At 39.8% G+C, this 21,038-nt stretch overlaps 1 protein-coding gene and 1 long non-coding RNA gene across 2 annotated transcripts in view; one reads left to right on the forward strand and one right to left on the reverse strand.

Annotated features, from left to right (window-relative positions):
- myo1ea (myosin IEa) overlaps window positions 1–19,399 on the forward strand; it is a 41,312-nt gene extending 21,913 nt beyond the window's left edge. The window contains exons 7-28 of the mRNA XM_058088478.1: window positions 1,531–1,662; window positions 2,154–2,288; window positions 2,407–2,539; window positions 3,169–3,365; window positions 3,463–3,543; window positions 4,004–4,090; window positions 4,177–4,260; window positions 5,890–6,057; window positions 7,170–7,255; window positions 9,692–9,773; window positions 9,919–10,025; window positions 10,482–10,580; window positions 11,438–11,582; window positions 13,552–13,666; window positions 13,748–13,917; window positions 14,006–14,151; window positions 15,555–15,701; window positions 15,822–15,982; window positions 16,052–16,132; window positions 16,211–16,400; window positions 18,127–18,296; window positions 18,362–19,399. Coding sequence (XP_057944461.1) covers window positions 1,531–1,662; window positions 2,154–2,288; window positions 2,407–2,539; window positions 3,169–3,365; window positions 3,463–3,543; window positions 4,004–4,090; window positions 4,177–4,260; window positions 5,890–6,057; window positions 7,170–7,255; window positions 9,692–9,773; window positions 9,919–10,025; window positions 10,482–10,580; window positions 11,438–11,582; window positions 13,552–13,666; window positions 13,748–13,917; window positions 14,006–14,151; window positions 15,555–15,701; window positions 15,822–15,982; window positions 16,052–16,132; window positions 16,211–16,400; window positions 18,127–18,296; window positions 18,362–18,438 — 2,793 coding nt within the window. The 3' untranslated portion in view covers window positions 18,439–19,399. The remainder of the gene's footprint in view (window positions 1–1,530; window positions 1,663–2,153; window positions 2,289–2,406; window positions 2,540–3,168; window positions 3,366–3,462; window positions 3,544–4,003; window positions 4,091–4,176; window positions 4,261–5,889; window positions 6,058–7,169; window positions 7,256–9,691; window positions 9,774–9,918; window positions 10,026–10,481; window positions 10,581–11,437; window positions 11,583–13,551; window positions 13,667–13,747; window positions 13,918–14,005; window positions 14,152–15,554; window positions 15,702–15,821; window positions 15,983–16,051; window positions 16,133–16,210; window positions 16,401–18,126; window positions 18,297–18,361) is intronic.
- LOC131139164 (uncharacterized) lies at window positions 15–20,634 on the reverse strand. The gene is made up of 4 exons (XR_009132200.1): window positions 20,035–20,634; window positions 19,704–19,966; window positions 19,600–19,631; window positions 15–81 (listed from the first exon to the last, which is right to left on the reverse strand). It is a non-coding gene; the product is annotated as an uncharacterized LOC131139164 (long non-coding RNA).
- Between the last annotated feature and the right edge of the window lie 404 nt (window positions 20,635–21,038).

A 21,038-nucleotide genomic window follows, 5' to 3' on the forward strand; every position in this document is an offset into this window, starting at 1 on the left:
TTGTTTTACTTTACCATCAAATCTTACTCCTTAACTCGGCCCACACTGTAGTTTGAAGCACTGTAACTCTGTAGCCACAAGCTGAAACAAATAGTGAGCAGAAGGGGAGAAAGAAAAGATTTTGATTGGTAAAGTTAGCTTCAAAGCCCTGGCAGATGGCTCTTGTAGCAAGACAAAAGTTATTTGTATCTACTGTTACTATGTTTGACTTATCACGGATGACATGGCCTGGCTAGAGACTGGAGCAGTGCAGGTATTGTTTTTATTGTCATATACAGTGGTACCTTGGCAGAAGAATGGCCCAACTAACCAGTGTTTTTCACTGTTTTTTTACATTGAACTGCCAGCTAAATTGGAGTTCCAGCTGCTATTGACGTGCTGTAAATGTGATGACCTTGGCTGAAGTCCAGTGTTAGCGATTTAGCATCGAACTAGCAAGGGGAAGATTTTCAACATCAACCGGTATCATAAATAAAAAAAAAATATTATTTTGAGCTGACACAAATGAACAAAAACATGTTTATGTCGGTGTCAGAGGTCTCACTCACTCACATTTTTATTTGCTGAATGTTTGTGGGCGAGTTTAAGAGCTAATAATAAACAAATAGTAATAGTAATACAAAAATATGTGTAATAGTAATACAAAAAATACTGTATTGTTTTAAATAATGGCCCATAGTTCCGAAATTGATATCCTTTTCCATAAAATTTGATGTAATTATCGTAGTTGCACATCGAATCGTTTACCACATAGAGATTTCCCCGACTTTCAATAGATAAAAAAAATATGTCTATCTGCCATTAAATGTGATTAATTCAGCATTAACTATGGATTAAATATGATTCATCACGATGAATATTTTAATTGATTGACAGCCCTATTTACTATAAAAGCTATCTATAAATCTATTATACTTTTAAAAAGTCAAAATAGCTAAAAAAATGATTACAAACATGAAAGGTACATTAATGTATAAAATCTATTACACTTTTAAAAAGTAAAAATAGCTAAAAAATGATTATAAACATGAAAGGTACATTAATGTATCTTGTGTGCATGTTTGAAATAAACTAGACTATTAGTATTACTGGAAAGTCCTTTTTGCACAAAACTATAAACCTCAAGCCCATTTTACACACTGAACTTTTTTTAAGCGTAAACTGGTGTGGTTTAGTTCATAGTTCAATTGCAACACAATAGTTGGGTAACCGAGGTCCAGTTATGGAGAAATGGTACGATATTTATTTTGGCTCCAACAGCCGACTTTTGAGGTAGCGTCTTTGGATAAATCATGTCTCTGTTCTCCATCAGTACGAGCACACTCACTTTTAAAGCGACTGGAAAAGATATTACATTACTTGGCTGTCTGGTGAGAAAGGCAAAAAAAAAACAGTAAAAGGTTCATATAGAAGCACACACACATCGCACTTTACGGACAAGCAGCAGCACATCCCAGCCCACAGCTCCTGTCTGTAAACTCCATGCATCCCACCCCACTGATGAAATGGTCTCTCTCTGTCATCCATCAGGGGAAATACTTTGAGATCCAGTTCAGCAGTGGTGGAGAACCAGACGGAGGGAAAATCTCCAACTTCCTTCTGGAGAAGTCACGTGTCGTCACAAGGAATCCTGGCGAGAGGAGTTTCCATATATTCTATCAGGTGGGGGCTATTTTGGAACTGGACTTGCACAATGAGGAAACAATTGGCTCACCAACAAGGTCTGAGAGGGGAAATCAGGCCATGCTCAACTTGATGTACGCTATTGTATTAGGATACAACCATTAGGTTGTATTAGGATATACCATGGACTGGTCGCTAGTCAATCGCAGGCACATATAGACACTCACAATTAACCTAACAAGGCCAGACCTTACTGTGTGGCCAACATGCTAACCACTAGGCATTACGGATATTTGTATGCTTCCAACTACTGGGACTTTTGGGATAGTCCTTTTCAAGATAGTCAAGTGCACCAGTTCCAAGGACACAAAACAAGGTTCATTAAGGCAAAACAAAAATCCCAAATATAAGAAAATAGTGTTCTATATATTTATTTATACTGTATATTTGGTATTCCCCATGCAAAGAGGAGCATCTAAGAGAAGTGAATGCAGATGTGAAGTTGTATAAGAATGATGTTGTGTGTGCAGCTGATTGAAGGAGCCAGTGGCGAGCAGAAGAGTAGCCTGGGAATCACAACTTTGGATTATTACACTTACCTCAACCAGTCCGGGTCCTACAAAGTGGAAGACATTAATGACAAAAATGACTTCCAGGAGACCATGGTAAACATTTTCCCTCTCATCACTTTTCCCCCAGTGCTTTTTTTTAGTTTTAAGGCTTTCTTGGATACTTAAGTGTATCCACCAGTAAAAGGTGATTGTTTCCTCTGTGTGTGCTCAGCATGCCATGAAAGTGATCGGCATCTCCGAAGCGGACCGTTCCATGGTGCTTCAGATTGTGGCCGGAGTCCTGCACGTCGGCAACATCAGCTTCAAGGAAGCTGGCAACTACGCTGCTGTGGAGAGTGAAGAGTGTACGTGACGTGACTACTCTCTTGATTTTCAGTCTTGTGCCACTGTCCAATTAGCTCCTGTGGTCCAATCAGCAGCACACAACACAAAAGATGACTTTTGCACATGCTCCAAGCTAGCCTGTAGACTCTGTTCCCCACCCCACAGTCCCAAAAAGAGAACTACTGCTGTGGACTGACGCATTCCCAGACACAGTCAATGTGCCGACCTGAGGGCCATTTCCTTTTAGGGGAAGTGAGTCACGTTAATAAGGCAGGGAGGGGCTCTCAGGGGACAGCATCAACGCCAAGTCGGGGCAAATGATCTGCTATGTGCTCACACTTTTTTTAGCAGCTTGTATTCAGCAGTCATTTTTCATGACTTGTATTCGTTCGGTTGCATAATCATCAAAAATGCCACTGTTTGCCAACTTTGCAAACGCTGACATCATCACTATTCTGGTTTGCAGTACAGAATGGAGACAAAGGTTACCATGTACTTGTATTTGCACTTTTGGTCTCCTTGCAGTTTCCATTTCATATGGTGGTTAACACATCTGCCTCACATCCAGGAGGTTGATGGCGGCGTACCCTGGCTTTGGCCAAAAGGCACAAAACAAATGAATATGTTTTATATTACGTTTCTCTTACAGTTTTAGCGTTCCCTGCCTTTTTGCTGGGAATCGACCAGAACCGTCTGAAGGAGAAACTGACCAGTCGGAAGATGGACAGCAAATGGGGAAGTACCCATGAGTCCATTGATGTGACCTTGAATGTGGAGCAGGCGTGTTACACGAGGGATGCTCTATCCAAAGCACTGCACTCACGTGTTTTTGACTATTTGGTAGAGGTATGGTATACATTAATACATTAATCCGAATGATCATGTGACTAAACTTACTGTATGTCTGTAACAAAGCTTTAATTGATTTGACTTTTGTTCTCAGTCCATCAACAAAGCCATGGTGAAGGAACAACAGGAGTTGAACATCGGCGTCTTGGACATTTACGGTTTTGAGATATTCCAAGTAAGTGTTTGACAAGCCCTGAGTGAACATGAAATGAACAATTCTTAACATTGAACATTTAAAGGGATTAAACACACAGGATAAGACTTAAGTTCTCATCAATGCGGATTGCGCCTCATCTCCTGATTGAAATTGCAGACACCAACATGCACGTCTAATCTGATTATGTGTTTGTTTGCATCACGGGATTGTTGTTGCACTACTTTGAATTCCTCATACAACTTTAGAGTCCGCGCATGAATAAAAGCAACAGGTTTTGTCAGAAAAGGTCATCATGCAGGAAGATGCAGAGGAGCGGCACACAGAAGGCTCGGCCGAAGGTCCATTGTGATGTGAATGACACAATGCGGCCCTTCCTCTGATAGCTTATAGCTTCCACTAAAAACAAAGCCCACTGATCTCAGAGGATATCCGTCCTCAGCTGCCTTTTTATTAACCATATTGTGTCCCACCTCTTTAGAAAAACGGCTTTGAGCAGTTCTGCATCAACTTTGTGAATGAAAAACTGCAGCAAATATTCATTGAGTTGACTTTAAAGGCAGAGCAGGTGACGTTCTTTCACACTATTCATATTTCTTTGGTGTGTGTTCCAACCTCATTAAGGTGATTTCTATTTTCTTTGTGTATTTGTAGGAGGAGTACGTTCAGGAGGGTATCAAGTGGACTCCCATTGAGTACTTCAATAACAAGATTGTCTGCGACCTCATCGAAAGCAAAGTAAATTATAAATCATATGCAGCCAACGCAAGAGTACAAATACTGTATATTTGTGTTAACATTTTACTTCAACACACACTTAAGTCATTTATAACATATCGGTGTGTTAAGTTGTTACATTTTGAAATATATTGTAAACTATAACATTTTCCAAATGATTTCATTCATGATCAATTTATATACTTCCATGGTCTAATTATTTAGTGACGTATATATATATTGAATCTAATTATTTATTATAGTTTAATTTCATTTGTATTGAATTCACTTAAGCCAAGGGCGTCCAAAAGAAGAAATGCAGGATGATGTAGATATAAACTGAACCAAAAAACAAAACAAAACAACAGAAGTTGGAAAAATAGAGCAAAAAGGCAGACAGTCCATTTTGTTTGTTAGTGGAGAATGTAGTTGGGGGTGACCATGAAGAAGTAAGATTTCCACACTCATGGAGGACGTAAGAAATATCTGAACTTGTATTGGTCGCATTAATTATGTATGTGGGGTGCACGTGTGGTTCAAATCTCCGTTTGGGCATCTCTGTGTGGAGTTTACGTGTTCTCCCTATGCATGTTTTTTCTCTGGGTACTCCGGCTTCCTCCCACGTTCCAAAAACATGCTAGGTTAATTGCCGACTCCAAATTGTCCGTAGGTATGAATGTGAGTGTGAATGGTTGTTAGTCTATATGTACCCTGTGATTGGCCAGTCCAGGGTGTACCCCGCCTCTCGCCCGAAGACAGCTGGGATAGGCTCCAGCATACCCCCGCGACCCTCGTGAGGATAAGCAGCATAGAAAATGGATGGATGGATAGTGCAAGTGTGACACATGAAAAAAATGACATGTTGCCCAAATCTTGACACCAGCAAAACATACCAAAGACACACACTTGCCGTACGGATGACACATAAAGACGTATGAAATTCTTACAACTTGGAAAAAAAGCATGAGGTTGTATGAAATGACAAACAACCTCTGTAGTTGGTCTGCGGCTTGAAAATCAGCATGCCACACACATTTTTCTTTGCATGTAGATTGGCTGCAGGAGCTCATATTGACCTAGGCTTAACCGAGGTGAAAAGTGCCATGGAATGCAACATAAATCTATCAGTCACGCATCAAAAGAGGTGGTGGTGGGCGGGCTCATTAAATAATTTTTAGTTGTCAGATTAGACTAGATTTAGATTTCAAAATTCATTTAATTCTGAATTTAATTGCTTTTATTTTGGCTTTATGTTTAATTTTAGCACCAAAAAAGTATCAAAAAAGTCCCACTGAGATGTGGGAGATCTGAGAGGAGGCCAAGATATCCATATCAGCGCCTTATTCTTCAGCTGTTGCTTTTAACAAGACACTAGTGTTTAGTGTGGGACAGACTCCTCAAACAGGACAGACAGTGTGTGACCAATGGGCTCCAGTTTTACAGCACTTCATTATGGTCAGATCATAATAAAACATTGAGACTTTGGAGGCCATTAATCATTAGCCTGTAATGGTATTTTTTTAGGGCTGGAGCTCGTCATTGGTTTTGTTTAGGTGAACTAACCAAACAGCCATGAAAGTAGTCCTTGGCAGTAGTCGAACATCTGCCTGAGAGTGTCACAAATCACTATTCCACCCCACGTCTTCCCAGAATCCTCCTGGCATCATGAGTATCCTGGACGACGTGTGTGCCACCATGCACGCGGTAGGCGAGGGGGCAGACCAGACCATGCTGCAGAAACTGCGGGTCCAGATCAACACTCATGAGCACTTCAACAGCTGGAATCAAGGCTTCATCATCCACCACTACGCTGGCAAGGTTGGTTCGTCTTTTGCCACAAGCATTACACCAGCTGGACACTTCATTAGGTACAGTCTATTGGACTGTGCCTCCGGTTTCCTCCCACATTCCAAAAACATGCTAGGTTAATTGGCGACTCCAAATTGTCCATAGGTATGAATGTGAGTGTGAATGGTTGTTTGTCTATATGTGCCCTATGATTGGCTGGCGACTAGTCCAGGGTGTACCCCGCCTCACGCCCGAAGACAGCTGGGATAGGCTCCAGCACCCCCCGCGACCCTCGTGAGGAAAAGCGGTGGAAATTGAATGAATGAATGAATGAGACATGGGGCACTAGAATCTTCTGTAAGCGAATATTCAGCCAACTTTCACCGGCATTTATCGCCATTTCAACCTGTTTAGGTCGACAGGGAATTGTTCAATGTTTAGAATACATAAATATTTCCCATCCCTATTGTACACCACTTCAAACTGCAACCACAATAATACACATCACTTTTTTTTAACTCAGGCAGTATAAAAACAGTCCAGAGTATCATAAACAGTAATTGTGTTTCCCCATCTTGTGCATACATTAGCGGTACAGCATTGTGTGCACACAGAAGGTTATTAAAATGTTATTTTTGTGGTGTCTGTATGGGAATTGCTGCTGCTCCCGCCCTGTATGAGCTGCCATAAATACGACTTCGGCGTCTGGAGTACTCCGCCTTTTTGTGTACATAAGTTCGGCCTGCCTGTTAAGTAACAACATGACACACATTTCTCCTTCTGGTTTTAATATTTACCTTTCTTTTTGGGCCCAGACATGCAGGCAGTCCCTGTCCTCCAGATGTTTGGTGGCCTCAGCTTGGCACATATGCTGCAGGCTTAATGAGCTGTCCTATAAAGACTCAATTCTCAGGCTACAAAGGTGGAGGGATTTATAGTTTTCTTTGAATTTGACACAACACCTGGGAGGTGTCAAGTTTTTTTTTTCTCCCCTCCGTACCTGAAATTGATCCTACCCCTATAAAATACAATCTACTTATTTTGCGTGTTAATAAGAGTCCACATGTGGTATTTTCATCAGGCTGTGCTTTTTAACAGCTTAACCTTGTCCTACTTCATAATGGCCCTGTCCTCCTTTCCAGGTGTCCTACGACGCAGATGGATTCTGTGAAAGGAACCGAGACGTCCTTTTCACTGACCTCATTGAGCTAATGCAGGGCAGTCAAATGTGAGTGACTCCTATTTCATTGACGTCATACTCCAGCAGGTTTTCATATTCATTTTGTTACCAGGATTGGTGAGGATTTGTCGCGTAACTTCTGGTCTACTATTTTTCATTTGCCAGTTTACCTTGCATTTTTGTAGCAATGATTGGTTTCCTTATTTCTAAATATTAATATTTTTGTAGTTAGTACATAAAACCTGTTTAAAACCTTATAAATTATTAAATTTAGCATAATTGGAGCTCTCTTGACATGAAATAAGACTCTTCCGATACAGATCATTCATGAGTTAGATCGGCTGATACCAATACAGATCACAAAGATTATGTGTACATTTTTCAATTTGTTTATGATAAGAGCTATTGGCCATTAAACTCAATTTAATGGGATATATTGGTAATAATTCTGTTCATTAAACAACAACAACACACAAATAGTGTTCGGAGGACAAGATATCATTAGAATAATGACAACAATAGACACTTGAAAAAGGTAGTTTGTATGCGATGGATGTAATATCCACTTCCCCGTGGGACAAAAAGAAACTCCAAACTAACTGTGTTGCTTGATTGTTTGAAAAATAAAATGGCACCGCGGCAAAAAGTCACATTTGGACTCCAAAAACGATTAAGAAACTAGCCAGATAATTCTAGTGAGCTAGCTAACGGAGGACGGCTCAGCAAAACCAGCCAATTGCCAGTCAATCACATTCACACTCACATTCATATCTATGGACAATTAACCTAACATGTATGTTTTTGGAATGTGGAAGAAACCGGGAGTTCCTGGAGAAAACATGCAAAGATGCCCAAGCGAGGACTCTAACACAGGTCTTCCCAATCTCCTGACTGTGCGGCCTACATGCTATCCACTTCTCCAAATAACAACATATCAGAAAAATCTGAATTTTCAAAACTCTTGGAACAAGTTTCATCATCAGTGTCAAGGCTAATATTGAGATGCATGTACTTGGACTTGAACCAGACCTTACAGTGCATCCGACGGTGGGTGGGATAGAAGAGCAGTGTGCAGGGTGGGATAATGTGGTGCCCTTTAACCTTGAATCACGTCTGGCTGCAATCCAGATATGCAGCCCCAGTCTGGCCTTCAGAGTGTGCAGGCTCCCTGTGGGGGCAGCATTGAAGGGACCCATCTGGTTCCTCTGTATTTTCCTTGTGTCAAAGGGGCCATCAATGCAAATCGTTTTGTCTGAGTAACCTCCCGCCTCTCGCCTCACACCATGCAGACATGCGCTTGAAAATACATGCTGCATTCCTCATAGCCATCTAGAATAATGCAACAAAATGCATCATAAAGGAAGTTCGAGAAGGAAGGGCGCCGCCTCATTCCTGAGCACAGCAGGTTGAAGAGAAGAAAGAAATGACCGTTATTGTGTGTCAGCTGGATGTTATTAGTACACACACAACCTACAGGGCCTTTGTTCTCTGGCCACACAGCTTTTAGATCCACACAAATCTACGTATATCTACACACAGAACAAGATGGGAAAAGAATTTCAACACTAGAAACAACGATATAATAACAGCAGCATGTTTCAGGTCACCCTTTGTTTCTTTCGCCCCCCCCGAGTATATTTGTCAGTATATTTGTCATAGTCATACTCTTGTTGATTATCAATCATCAAATCACAGCCCTCCTTCTTCTTTCTCTTTGGGCTTTTTCCCTTCAGGGGTCGCCACAGCAAATCAATCTCCATCCAACCCTGTCTTCTGCATCTGTCTCTTTCACACCAACTACCCTCATGTCCTCCTTCACTACATCCATAAACCTCCTCTTTGGTCTTCCTCTACGCCTCCTACCTGGCAGCTCTAAACGCAGCATCCTTCTACCAATATATTCACTATGTCTCCTCTGGACATGTCCGAACCATCTCAGTCTGGCCTCTCTGACTTTATCTCCAAGGCCTCTAACATTTAATATCCCTCTGATGTATTTGTTCCTGATCCTGTCCATCCTGGTCACTCCCAATGAGAACCTCAGCATCCTCATCTCTGCTACCTTCAGTTCTGCTTCCTGTCCTGTCCCTGGGAAAGCGTAAACATAAACATAACATAATCATAGCCCTCCTCTTTTGCCATATATGGAGCCATGTGGTTCCCATTTTTGGAACCTCTTATGCTATGGTGCCATGCCCCAAAAAAGGCTATTTAGTTCGGCATTGCAAAAGTCAAATCACATCAGTCATTCCCTCAAAGTACAATCCATCAGTTATGTTTACGCTTTCCCAGGGAGGATTTGAGAGAGAGTCATTTCTTAGTTCAGCCATCTACAACTACTATGACCTTGCTGAGTAGATTTGGAATGCAAATGGTTGACTTTTTTGTTGAAGGCCTTTGGTTGTTGAATCATTAACAGCATTTTTGCATGGGATCCCATGGAGGAAGATAGCATGTTGATTACGCTCCTTTGTCCTCCAACAGAGCCTTCTTCAGAGCTCTGTTCCCCGAAAACCTCAATGCCGAAAAGAAGGGTCGGCCCACCACTGCAGGCAGTAAAATAAAGGTGTGTTTTCATAGAAAGTGTGTCTCCTTACGCTTTAGTGGATGAATTTTGCTTGCGAGTTGTGTATTGGCTCTCAATATCAATATTGGAGTCTATTCATCACATGAATCAAACTCTTGGTTTCTGTTTGTATTTTACCATCCAGAAACAAGCCAATGACCTGGTGAGCACTTTGATGAAATGTACTCCACATTACATCCGCTGTATCAAACCTAATGAAACCAAGAAGCCCAGAGACTGGGAAGAAGGCCGGTAAGTGAGCCGGTAATTCTGTCAACTTTTCACTCTTCAATATAAAGACTGTCTTACTCTGTGGGACATTCCCGTTCTTTATCACTTTGGTTCAGTTTCCCCACTAACAGGGCTTACTTAGGTACTTCTCGTTCCAATGCAGAGTTCTTTTCTATTGTTCAAAGTCTGTGCAGACTTCCTGTTGTGAGTCCGCTGAAGTCTGCCAAGCTAATTAGCACCGGAACCGCTGTTTTTACAGGAAGTCTAAATGTACAAAGTAGTATTTGTCCCACATGTTGGGGAAAAAATATGTTTACAATGACAATAATCTTCTTGTGGAATTAATCATGTAAGGTATACTGTGAGTTTGTACTGAGCTTTGGAAACCGACTGGACTGGAAAACCTTTTTTTTCATAGTTTCCTAATATCTCAGTATATAATACACAGCATGGGTATATGTGCCGCTATGTGTACAGTGTGAAGCATCAGGTGGAGTATCTGGGCCTCAAGGAGAACATCAGGGTAAGGCGTGCTGGCTACGCCTACCGCAGAGTCTTCAGGAAGTTCCTCAACAGGTAACACAACCTCTGACATGAATTGTTTTGAATTGCTGTCATTGTACAACAGAACATGGCTGTGTATACCTTGATTTTCATATCAAGCAAGCAGAACAGAGAGCCAATCAGCAAGGAGTGCATCTATTTTGGTTGTTTACATCCGTGACTGGGATGCATAATGGATATTTTGTAGAAACATACTAAGAATGTTGAATTGAACTTGAGTGTAAATTTGTTCAGGTTATGCGAGAGTCAGTGCCACTGTTTAAGTCCACTTATTTGCCACAGATGTTTGCACTCCTGCTGCATGTTATTTTACTAGCGGGCGACGCACTGCATTACCCACAAAGTATTGCGCACACTAGCGTAACAATCAAGCAATTCTTAAAAGGAGACCTATTATGCTATTATACTATAGAGCAGCTACACATGACAACTAGTACAGAAAGCTTTCTAGTATCGGCACCTCTTTCTGCAGTATTTCAATTGACTTCCTGCTTTCAACCCAAACGGTTTGTTTAATTTCCTCCACCCACAACTCCCGTCTAGGTACGCCCACTGTGCTGTGACTGGTCACACTCCCAAGCGCTCCCAGGACTTCGGGATACGTAGCTCCGTGTTGACAAATTTATTTAATTGCATGAAACAACACTATGAAAGGAAGAAAATGAACTGATCTTTGAGCTAATTCAAAATTGAAATGGTGAACTGTGAAGGCGATCGATTCATGTTTATACTTTGAACTAGTTCATGAGAACTATTAACTTGCCCAAAGCTGGACCTTGACGTGTTTTGATGGTGTCTAGGATGTTCTTCCAACGGTGCTCTCCTTTGACATTGTCAGTGAATGTGATCTACTGATCTTTTGTCCTCAGATATGCCATCCTGACTAAAGAGTCGTGGCCAACATGGCAAGGAGATGAGAAACAAGGCGTCCTTCACCTCATGCGCTCCGTCAACATGGACCAGGACCAGTTCCAGCTGGGTCGTACCAAAGTGTTTGTGAAAGCCCCCGAGTCGGTAGGTTTGGTCTTGTAGCATCATCTTTTTTGCTTCTCTATCAGTACCGATGCATTTTTCTTCATCATAAGTGCTGCAACATAATGTTCAACATCTAACTGCAACATCCAATTGAATTCCCTCCAGAGCCATGTATATGGAATCTAATGTTACACATGCATTATAGTGGTGTAGAATTACGAGTGAATATAATAAAACACTGTATAAGGGCATCAGTATCCCAAATTTAATAGGGGAGGAGACGCCACCCGACCCCTTGCAGAACGTCAGCATTGACTCAACAAAGTACACAGTGTGGTTGCACAGTTGACACAACATCGTCTTTTTCCACCCTCACCGTTTTTTATGGGTTCTATGAAAGCGGCGCTTGTGTCTTGTTGACTTTTGTATACATCACACACACACGGATGTGTAGAAATGAATGCACAGGCAACATAGTCTTAATTCATCCTCGCAGCTGATCCTGAATGTTACTCTATTCGCTCCTAGACAGCCCCCCCCCCCGCCCTCAAAGGCTCAAAGTCCATGTCGCTGAGGTGTGCTTATGAAAGGCAAATATCACCGTAGCAAGCTGACAGCCTCTCTGTGAGATAAGATAGAGGCTAATTAGTTTTCAGGCTGAGGTGCTTTTCTATTGGATGGAACAAGTGATGATTCTTTAATGCTCCGAGCCAGATGGTCGTGAAGTCATGCTAAGCCAGAGTGGTGACAGACCATCTGTAGACAGCTGTTGTTCAATTAAAATTCTCAATTAAAATGAACAATAAGACTAAGACGCCGCGTTACATGTATTCATGCAAAATAGTCTCCATGTTTTGTAAACATTTCCTTCCTTCCTGAAAAGCTAGCATGTATTGCTACTTTTTTCCTCCTAAATTTAGGACTTTATTCCCGAAATCTCTTCACCCTAATTCTGGTATAATATCAACAGAGTGACACCTATTGTTTGTTCTTGGATTTGTCACTTTAATTAGCCAAGTGATGAAAAGTACTGAACTTTGTGTTGTTATTGTGGTATGATGTGTAGTGGCAGGGCCGGGGTTGGTGGGCAGGATGTTTAGTCTGCCAACTGTAGCGGCCACAGAGTGTGATTGCATGTTGTTGAGATCCATCAGGAAATGACAAACTAATCTTTCTTGATGATGTGACTAGCTTATACTGCCGTTGTAGTAAGAAAACTTGTCGTTTATCATTTTGTCTTTATACTGAAATAATATCCCAAATCATTCACACTAAGTACCACTCCAGAATATTTCTCTTTGGCTACCTCAGTTTTCCAACACAGGGTTCCCTTCCAATATGTGGCATGTAACTGTCCCGTATGAAGAAAGTTAAAGCATAATATTGCAGCAAAAATAACATTTTATTTCTATTCGATTACAGGGAATCTGTTGTGGAGCACAACTACAACTAGTACCACCAATGATACAGTTTGGTCTAATTATTAACATAATTGGATTCTTCTCTTACAAAGCACATTTGTATGTCCATTTGTTGCTAGGCAGAATTTATGAGAAATAAGCCAAGTAACCTAAACCAGGGGTATTCAACTAAAGTTGAAATCAGAAATACGGAAATCTCCTTCAAGCTTCAGTCTGTTGCTTTTCTTTGAGTAGTTTTATGTCGGTACTCAAAATGGAAATAGAATCTAGAACCACTTGACTATCAGCGTCTGAGTTGGACTTGGAGCAAGGTCTATCAGTTAATGATCCATCTCGTATAAAGTATACGTAGAACTGCTTTTTAAAGTGTAAAACTGAATTTAAATTGCGCTAACTGTGAGCGACATATCGCTTTTTTGTGAAAATAGGAATTTGTAGTGTTTTTCATGGCCATTCACTGTGGTTCTTGGAACATAACTCCCGACAATATCAGGTATCTATTCAGTGTTAATGTCTTTTAGTCTACTTTGGGTTTGTTGGGTGCACGCCGCCTTTATCAAATTATTGGTTTGTCTTTGTGTTCCAAGCTCTTTCTGCTGGAGGAGACCAGGGAGCGTAAGTTTGATGGCTATGCCAGAACCATCCAGAAAGCCTGGAGGAAATACGTAGCCCGCAAGAAGTATGTGCAGATGCGTGAAGAAGGTGAGTGAGATGATCTTTTGTGGTGTCTCTTCTAAGCCCCGCTGTGCGCTAGGCTTGCTGACACTGTGTCTTTGTGTGCAGCTTCTGACCTTTTGCTGAATCACAAGGAGAGGCGGCGACATAGCCTAAACCGAAACTTTGTAGGAGACTACCTGGGCATGGACGACAGGCCTGAGCTCAGACAGTTTCTGGCCAAGAGAGAGAAGATCGACTTTGCAGACAAAGTCACTAAATACGACCGTCGCTTCAAGGTTGGTTGCATCTCGCTACTTCTTCCAGCAAAACGTGTGGAATCGGTTCTGTCTGTCTGAATAGTTCACCTTATTTTTGATTTCTCAGTCAATCAAGAGGGACTTGATCCTGACCCCTAAGTCGGTGTACCTGATAGGAAGAGAAAAGATCAAACAGGGACCAGAGAAAGGTCAGGTGACTGAGGTGCTGAAGCGACAGATTAATGTGGAGAGAATCTTGGGAGTGTCTCTCAGGTATAAACAAGTCACCATACATACACCATGCTACTATGTATACAAATATATTTGGACATATAAAGCATGATATCTCATATTAATCAATTGTTATTGATATTAATCACTTATATTCTTACATGAATAACTATAACTTTGTACATCCAAAAAATTGAACTATTTTTGTTGTCAGTTGACTGTCTTGGTATTTAGTGAGAATAAACTGTGCTGTGTGGGATTGTGTGTTTTGGCCTTCCCCTGGTCCACTGATTTCCACTCTTTTTTTAACTGTTTTTTTTTTGTTCTATCATTTTGATGGACTTAATGGGTGGCAGGAAGAATTAATATTCCCCCGCCACCTTTTAGAACCCAAGACCCAGTTTTGATTTACATGCAGTTTAGGTTAGTTTCCCCCTTAGCAACCTTTATTTCACTAGTTTGTGTTCTATTGGGAGGGAAACATAACAGATGTAGGTGAAAATGTGTACAATTTTTTTCCAATTATTTCTTCTTAAATCATCTTTGTGATTTAATCATCTTTTTAGAATATTAGGAGTTTTTTTCCTGACAACTTTATTTTATTTAGTTGTTAAATAGTTTAGTTGTTTGTTTTTCATAATATTACAACTTAAAAAAAATATATGAACTCTGTGCTATTAAAATAACTTCATTTTTATGCATAATATTACGTGATTCTCGTAAAAAATATATTTTTTGTTAGAATATATTTTTTATTACATTGTTGTCATAGTCCTGTTTAATTTTGAGTATTTCCAACTTTCTTCTTATACATGTACAATATTTTATATTATTCTCATAACATAACTTTGGTTTTTTTTGTCATTTTGTTTCTCATAATATTATGACTTAAAAACATTTTTTATTTTAATATTTTAACATTACGCTTTTAAAATTACATTTTTCCTCAATGTTATTCTTATAATGGTAATGGTTTTGTTTCATTTGAACATGCATCAGAATGCAATTAAGTGCATCACATAATCAGTTCACAGTTCCACATGTCCAAAAGGAGTAGGAAGAAGCATAGCTTATTAAATCCTACCCCTCCATCTGGTACTTTTACAATCAGTAACTGTTACATTTGTTCACTTCCTGCTTTCCAATATACGTTTTAATTATTTTTTATTATATTTATTTTTTTAATTGTTATTTATTTTTTAACATGACTTTTTTGTTAGCTCTTTCGCTTAATATTTTTGGCTTTTTATTGTAGTATTACTGTTGATTTTTTTCAATTTTTGCTTTTTTAAAATGTATTTCTTAAATTAAATTTTTAGACGATGCCATGGGTCAATTAAACGGGACGGAGAATGGCCCCCGGGCCGCATTATGGAGATCCCTGCCTTAGACCATCATAAAATGCCCAAAATATATTTATAATGTTGACTTTTTGTGTATTTCAGCACCCTGCAGGATGATTTCATGATCCTCCATGAGCAGGAGTATGACAGCTTGCTGGAGTGTGTCTTCAAGACAGAGTTCATTAGCTTGCTGGCTCGAAGGTTTGAGGAGAAAACTCAAAGGAAGCTACCACTCAAGTTTAGTAACACGTAAGGAAACACACAAGTTGTATTAAATGTGTTCAAATGTCTTCTGGAGATGTTATGTGATCTATCATGCCGATGTCAAGGCTGAGTGGTGTAGAATAAAAAGTGTCCATTTAATCCTAGACTGTCCATAAAGCTGAAGAAGGAGAACTGGGGCATCCTGAGTGGGGGAGCTGGTTCCCGACAGGTCACCTTTGTCCAAGGTCAGGGAGACTTGGCTGTGCTCAAGCCTTCCAGTAAAAGTCTGCAGGTCAGCATCGGACCAGGACTTCCTAGGAACACACGTGAGTAGAAACACGGAGGCTAATGGCGTCAGAAATGCACCCGACCAACTCTCTCATCACCTTTCTCAGGACCTTCAAGGGCCGGTGTCACCCAAAGTCGGCCAAGAACTCACCAAAACACGCCAGCGCGGGCCGCACCAGGACCTCCAGGTGCAAACCTCACACATTACAGTATCCTCTAGAACACAGAACAATAAACCCTCATCGTTTTCTTTGCCTGCCTCATAGTTGCTCATCAAAATGGCGGGCTGAAGAACACCAATCACATGGCCAGTCAGAGGCCCTCTGTGTATCAGCAGCATGGCGACAACATGCGCCCTCACCTTCCCAACAACTTCAACCAGCAAAGGGATCGTGGCAGCGTCAGGCCACAAGCCAACCTGGACTTTCTCAGGGTTCCAGAACAAGGAGCTGCAGGGTGAGGCGAATAGCATCACACACGCAAGCAAAGAAAACGGGTTCATCACGTTCTCTGTCAGGAAATTAGGTGAAGGAAATGCAGTACCATATGTGTACTTGCACAATCCAATCACATCCAACATTAGCATAAATCCAACATTTATGCTAAACACTCACATTTCACTCATCATCCGGTCTACCAATACATGCATTAACACTACTTCCTGTGTCAGGACATACTGCATATTGGCTGAGTTGCATAATGCATTATTAACAGAAAAAGACGCTAATTGAGGTAAATTCATTATTAATGAGATAGTGTTTATTATTAAGTTAAGCTAAGTTGTTGATGGTGTATTCAGATAGCTTAACATACATTAGATTGGTTTTAGCAATGTATTTTTTCATCCAAGTGGCACACCACATACTTACAGTATTTAAACTGTATGTGATGCTGGGTGGAAAAAGTACGGCTATCCCTGCTTTTTGGACTGTACAACACCGCCATCTTGTGGCAGACTGATGTACCTTCTGACAGTAGGAAGCAGTAGTAATATACTTCAGTGTTTAATGTGATTTTTGAAATATAACCGTGTCAAAAAAAAGCTGCTGGTTAATAAATAGGTTGGTCTCAAAGCAACCCCCAAATACTATTTAAATGTGCCACCTAGTGGACGTTGCCCAGCATTAGATTGCAGTTAGCTTCAAATGATGACATGCTTTAATGTGGAAAAAAAATTGACAGTATAAATACCTACATTTGCACAATCATGTCATATTAAAACCAAAAATACATTTTTTAAGCAGACTAGTGGACTGAATGCTTGTTCCTCAGCATTTCCACATTTTTAAAAAGAACAAGCATTTGTTTTTTGAGGGGGTCCAACACAGATATCAAGAATTAATGTCACAACAATGTCCACATTTTTATAAAATTAGGTAGGGGCAAAAGTTAAATATGAGAATAAAGTCCAAATATTATGGGAACAAAGTCACAATAACAATAACATGAAGAACAAAGTTATAAAAAACTGTAATTGAAAAGTTTTTTTTTTAAAAACAGCAGAAATAGAAACATAACTGTTGTAATTTTTTGAGAATAAAGTCAAAATTTTTACAGAAAAATGTATTTTTGTAACAAGAAATAAAATCTCAATTTTACAAGGATAAACCTGTAATAGTAAAATAAATTAATAACTTCCATAGCATAAAGTTGAAATATTAAATTATTATTAGACACCAAGAAAACAAAATAAAGTTGTCATTTTTAGAAAATGAAATAATAATAAAAAAGTTAAAATATTATTGGAATAAAGTCATAATACAAGAAGAAAGTTTACAAGAAAATAGTTGAATACCACCGTTCAAAAATGTTTAAAAAAATAAATGAAAGAGGGAAAAAATTTAATTTTATGAAAATAAGTAAAAAATATTTAGAGAAATAGTATTTTTGTAACAAGAAAAAAGTTGCAATCTTAAAAGAATAAACTTGTAATACTATGAGGAAAAATAATAACTTTGGTAGCGGAGTTGAAATAGTAAAATTACAGAATATTATGAGAAACAAAGTTCATACAAATAAAATGTGAAATGCATTTTGTCCCCTGAAACAATAATTTAAATAATAACCTGTTAGCATATTGCATCCTTTGATTCATGGGTATATGACCCAGGGTGGAACATATTATACCACACCTGATGTGGATGACCACATGCTAACGCTAACAGTTGTTTGTGGTGTTCAGAGCTCACAGACCATCAGCCAGCAGACCTCCACCAGGGGGCGGCCGACCCAAACCGACACCCAAACCGAAACCTCAGGTGCCCCAGTGCAAAGCTTTGTATGCCTATGATGCCCAGGACACTGACGAGCTCAGCTTCAACGCCAATGACATCATCGATATCATCAAAGAAGGTATATTTCTGGTGTGTGTGTGTATATATATATAACAATAATAATAATCATCATTGTGTTAACAGATTCATCAGGATGGTGGACGGGACGTCTGCGGGGAAAGCAGGGACTTTTCCCCAACAACTACGTGACCAAGATCTAGGAGGAGGACGTTGTGAAGCACTGTGGGATTTCTCCCATGCTCCACTACTGCCTGCATAGTCCATGAATGTAAACTCTTCATCTTCTTCTATGTAGTTCATCCAGTCCTAATGACAGCCTCCCTGTCCTCTCTGTCTTGGGAGTACTGAACAAAATACTATTTATTGTATTTATACACATCATCGCTTTCTGTCCTGATCACCTTTGCTGAGAATAATCTGGGAACAGGCTGTGATTTTACTATTTTCCAATGTCTTTTTATTTGTATTGTTATTATTCGATGATTCCAAAACCAATGTTGCAATCTTGGCTGTAATATTTATGTTTCCGTTGCAAAGTTCAGTACTTCCATGTGTTTTTATGGCATTTGAAAACACCAAAGATAACATCTGTCGTGTATTTTTTATGTAGTAGAGGCGGTGTGTACTGTAACCTGAGCACGCTGTCTGTGGTGTGTTAGCACTTTATCAGTACAGGTACTACTACCTTGGACACAAACACACAATATGAAGGAAGGACGGAAGGATGATTGTTTACACTAAAAAAACACAAACAGGCATTTTAGCTCCCTTTTGTGTGTATATGTGTTGACATGTAGGAGAGCGCCTGTTGCCTGCCACACTCTTTGAAATGTATATATTTTCTTGGTGGTATTAACACACACACGCAGGGCTTTAATGACTGCTTGTGGTTCTCTCCAGTTGGCTTTTTCTATCGTCAGGCACAATAGGTGCCGTCAGACTTCCGTGGCTTCTTTTTTTTGTTTTGCACTGCAGTTTTTCATTTGCCTACACATTGCTTTTCATTTGTTGTGTTGAATGAAGTAACCGCAAGTTCTGGGACTTGTCACGAAATCATCTTTTCCGTCGTCATTGTCAGTTTTGATCACGGATGGTTCAACAACGTCCTTGTGCAATACAAAGACACTAGGTGACTTTTTTAATAAAGCATTTATTGTTCAATGGTTCTCTGCACTTTTATGTCTGCATTAGTAAGTCGGGGGTCACGTTTTCATTATGTTCTTTTAAACTAAAGGGTTCTCAAAGTATCTCAATACACTAGAGGTTGGATCCTGCCCGAGCAGGACTTAAAACACAAATATTTTGTAATTGTCATTATACTACTACTCACATTCAAGCCTCATTCAGACTCAACCACTTACCTGTCAGTGTGCAAGATGATAGGCGGTAGGTCCTGTGATGGACAATTTTGAATTAACAAACAAGGAATCTGGTTTATTTGAAGTTAAAGCGTGTTTTTACTCACTTTTTGTCCCTCCGATGAGGTTAGCTTCTTCATGGACAATGCCATATGCAAATAGTATCCATATAAGCCAATTAATAAGCCAATTATGTCATTTAGAGACTCTTAGGACAGCTAGTAGCAGCTTTTCCTACTGAGGAGTCGACAACAGTGCATACTGTATATACATATATACGTATGTCTGTGTGAATGTATATACAGTTAATTTACAAAATTTCAGGATAAATACAAAGTTGAGGGGTGCAGTGGGTCCGGGTTTTGGCCCCCTGTGTAAGTGAAAAAGTGGTATTAAGACAGGGTTAACAAATTTGTAAAGTTAAAATGAAAAACTTACCACGAGTATTAGAGCCACATTGGCAAAAGATAAGAGATATCAATAAAAAAAAAGTTGTACATTTATCAGAAGGCCAAAGGTCCTTTTATAGGTCCTTGTCTCGCGCAATGCCTGTTAACGATGGAGTATTAAAATAATCATGAGATTTTGAGAATCAAAAATCCTTAAAGGGAGTCATGAATTTGCGATAAAAGTTATAATATTATTGTAATAAGTATTGTATTATAAATTGCCAAAATCAAGTCGTACATGTACAAGAAAAAACACTGTTACAGGCATTGACTAAGACAGCTATGAAAGGGGGACTTTCGGGAACGATGGTCTTGGGCATGTGGAGGGGGCGAAGTTAATAAGGCGGAAGTGAGAATGGCTACATGCTAATCTGTTCACCTGTCTGAAGGAAGAGGAACGTTCCCTTCCTTCCTGAAGAGCTATGCACTGTTTTCCCTCTCACATGAAATATTACTTTATTCTCGTATATTTGAGGGCTGTCAAAATAACGCGTTAACAAATTAAATTACGTTATGACAGCAGTTCTCCACTGTGCTTCGACGCAGAGTGGAGCGAGTCTGACACGCTTTTATAACTTCATTCTGCATGTACATACAACTCACACACGTTAGTCCGGTCACTCTTGGGGGTTGCATTCAGGGACACTCCGAACATCATAAAAAGGGCACGAATGTGTAAATAAACTGTTGACATTCTTATCAATCAAATGAACGATTTGCTACATTTGAGTATGCTGGAAAATACACTGAAAACAAGTACATTTGCCTTAAATTACGTGGGGTCTTTGAATGCCACTCCTCATGGCCCATAACAGTTAAAGCAGTGTTTCATTTTAATGCAGACACACCAACATGTACAAATGTGTAGTACTCAACATGCAATTGGACTCTTTTAGACTACTTTATGTTGCATACTATTTATCATTATTTATTGTCATTTATCTTTCTCTTGCATAGCATAACATAGCGGCTAATGATTAATCATGATTAATG

Source organism: Doryrhamphus excisus, chromosome 12, assembly GCF_030265055.1.
Source record: "Doryrhamphus excisus isolate RoL2022-K1 chromosome 12, RoL_Dexc_1.0, whole genome shotgun sequence".
Classification (NCBI taxonomy): domain Eukaryota; kingdom Metazoa; phylum Chordata; class Actinopteri; order Syngnathiformes; family Syngnathidae; genus Doryrhamphus; species Doryrhamphus excisus.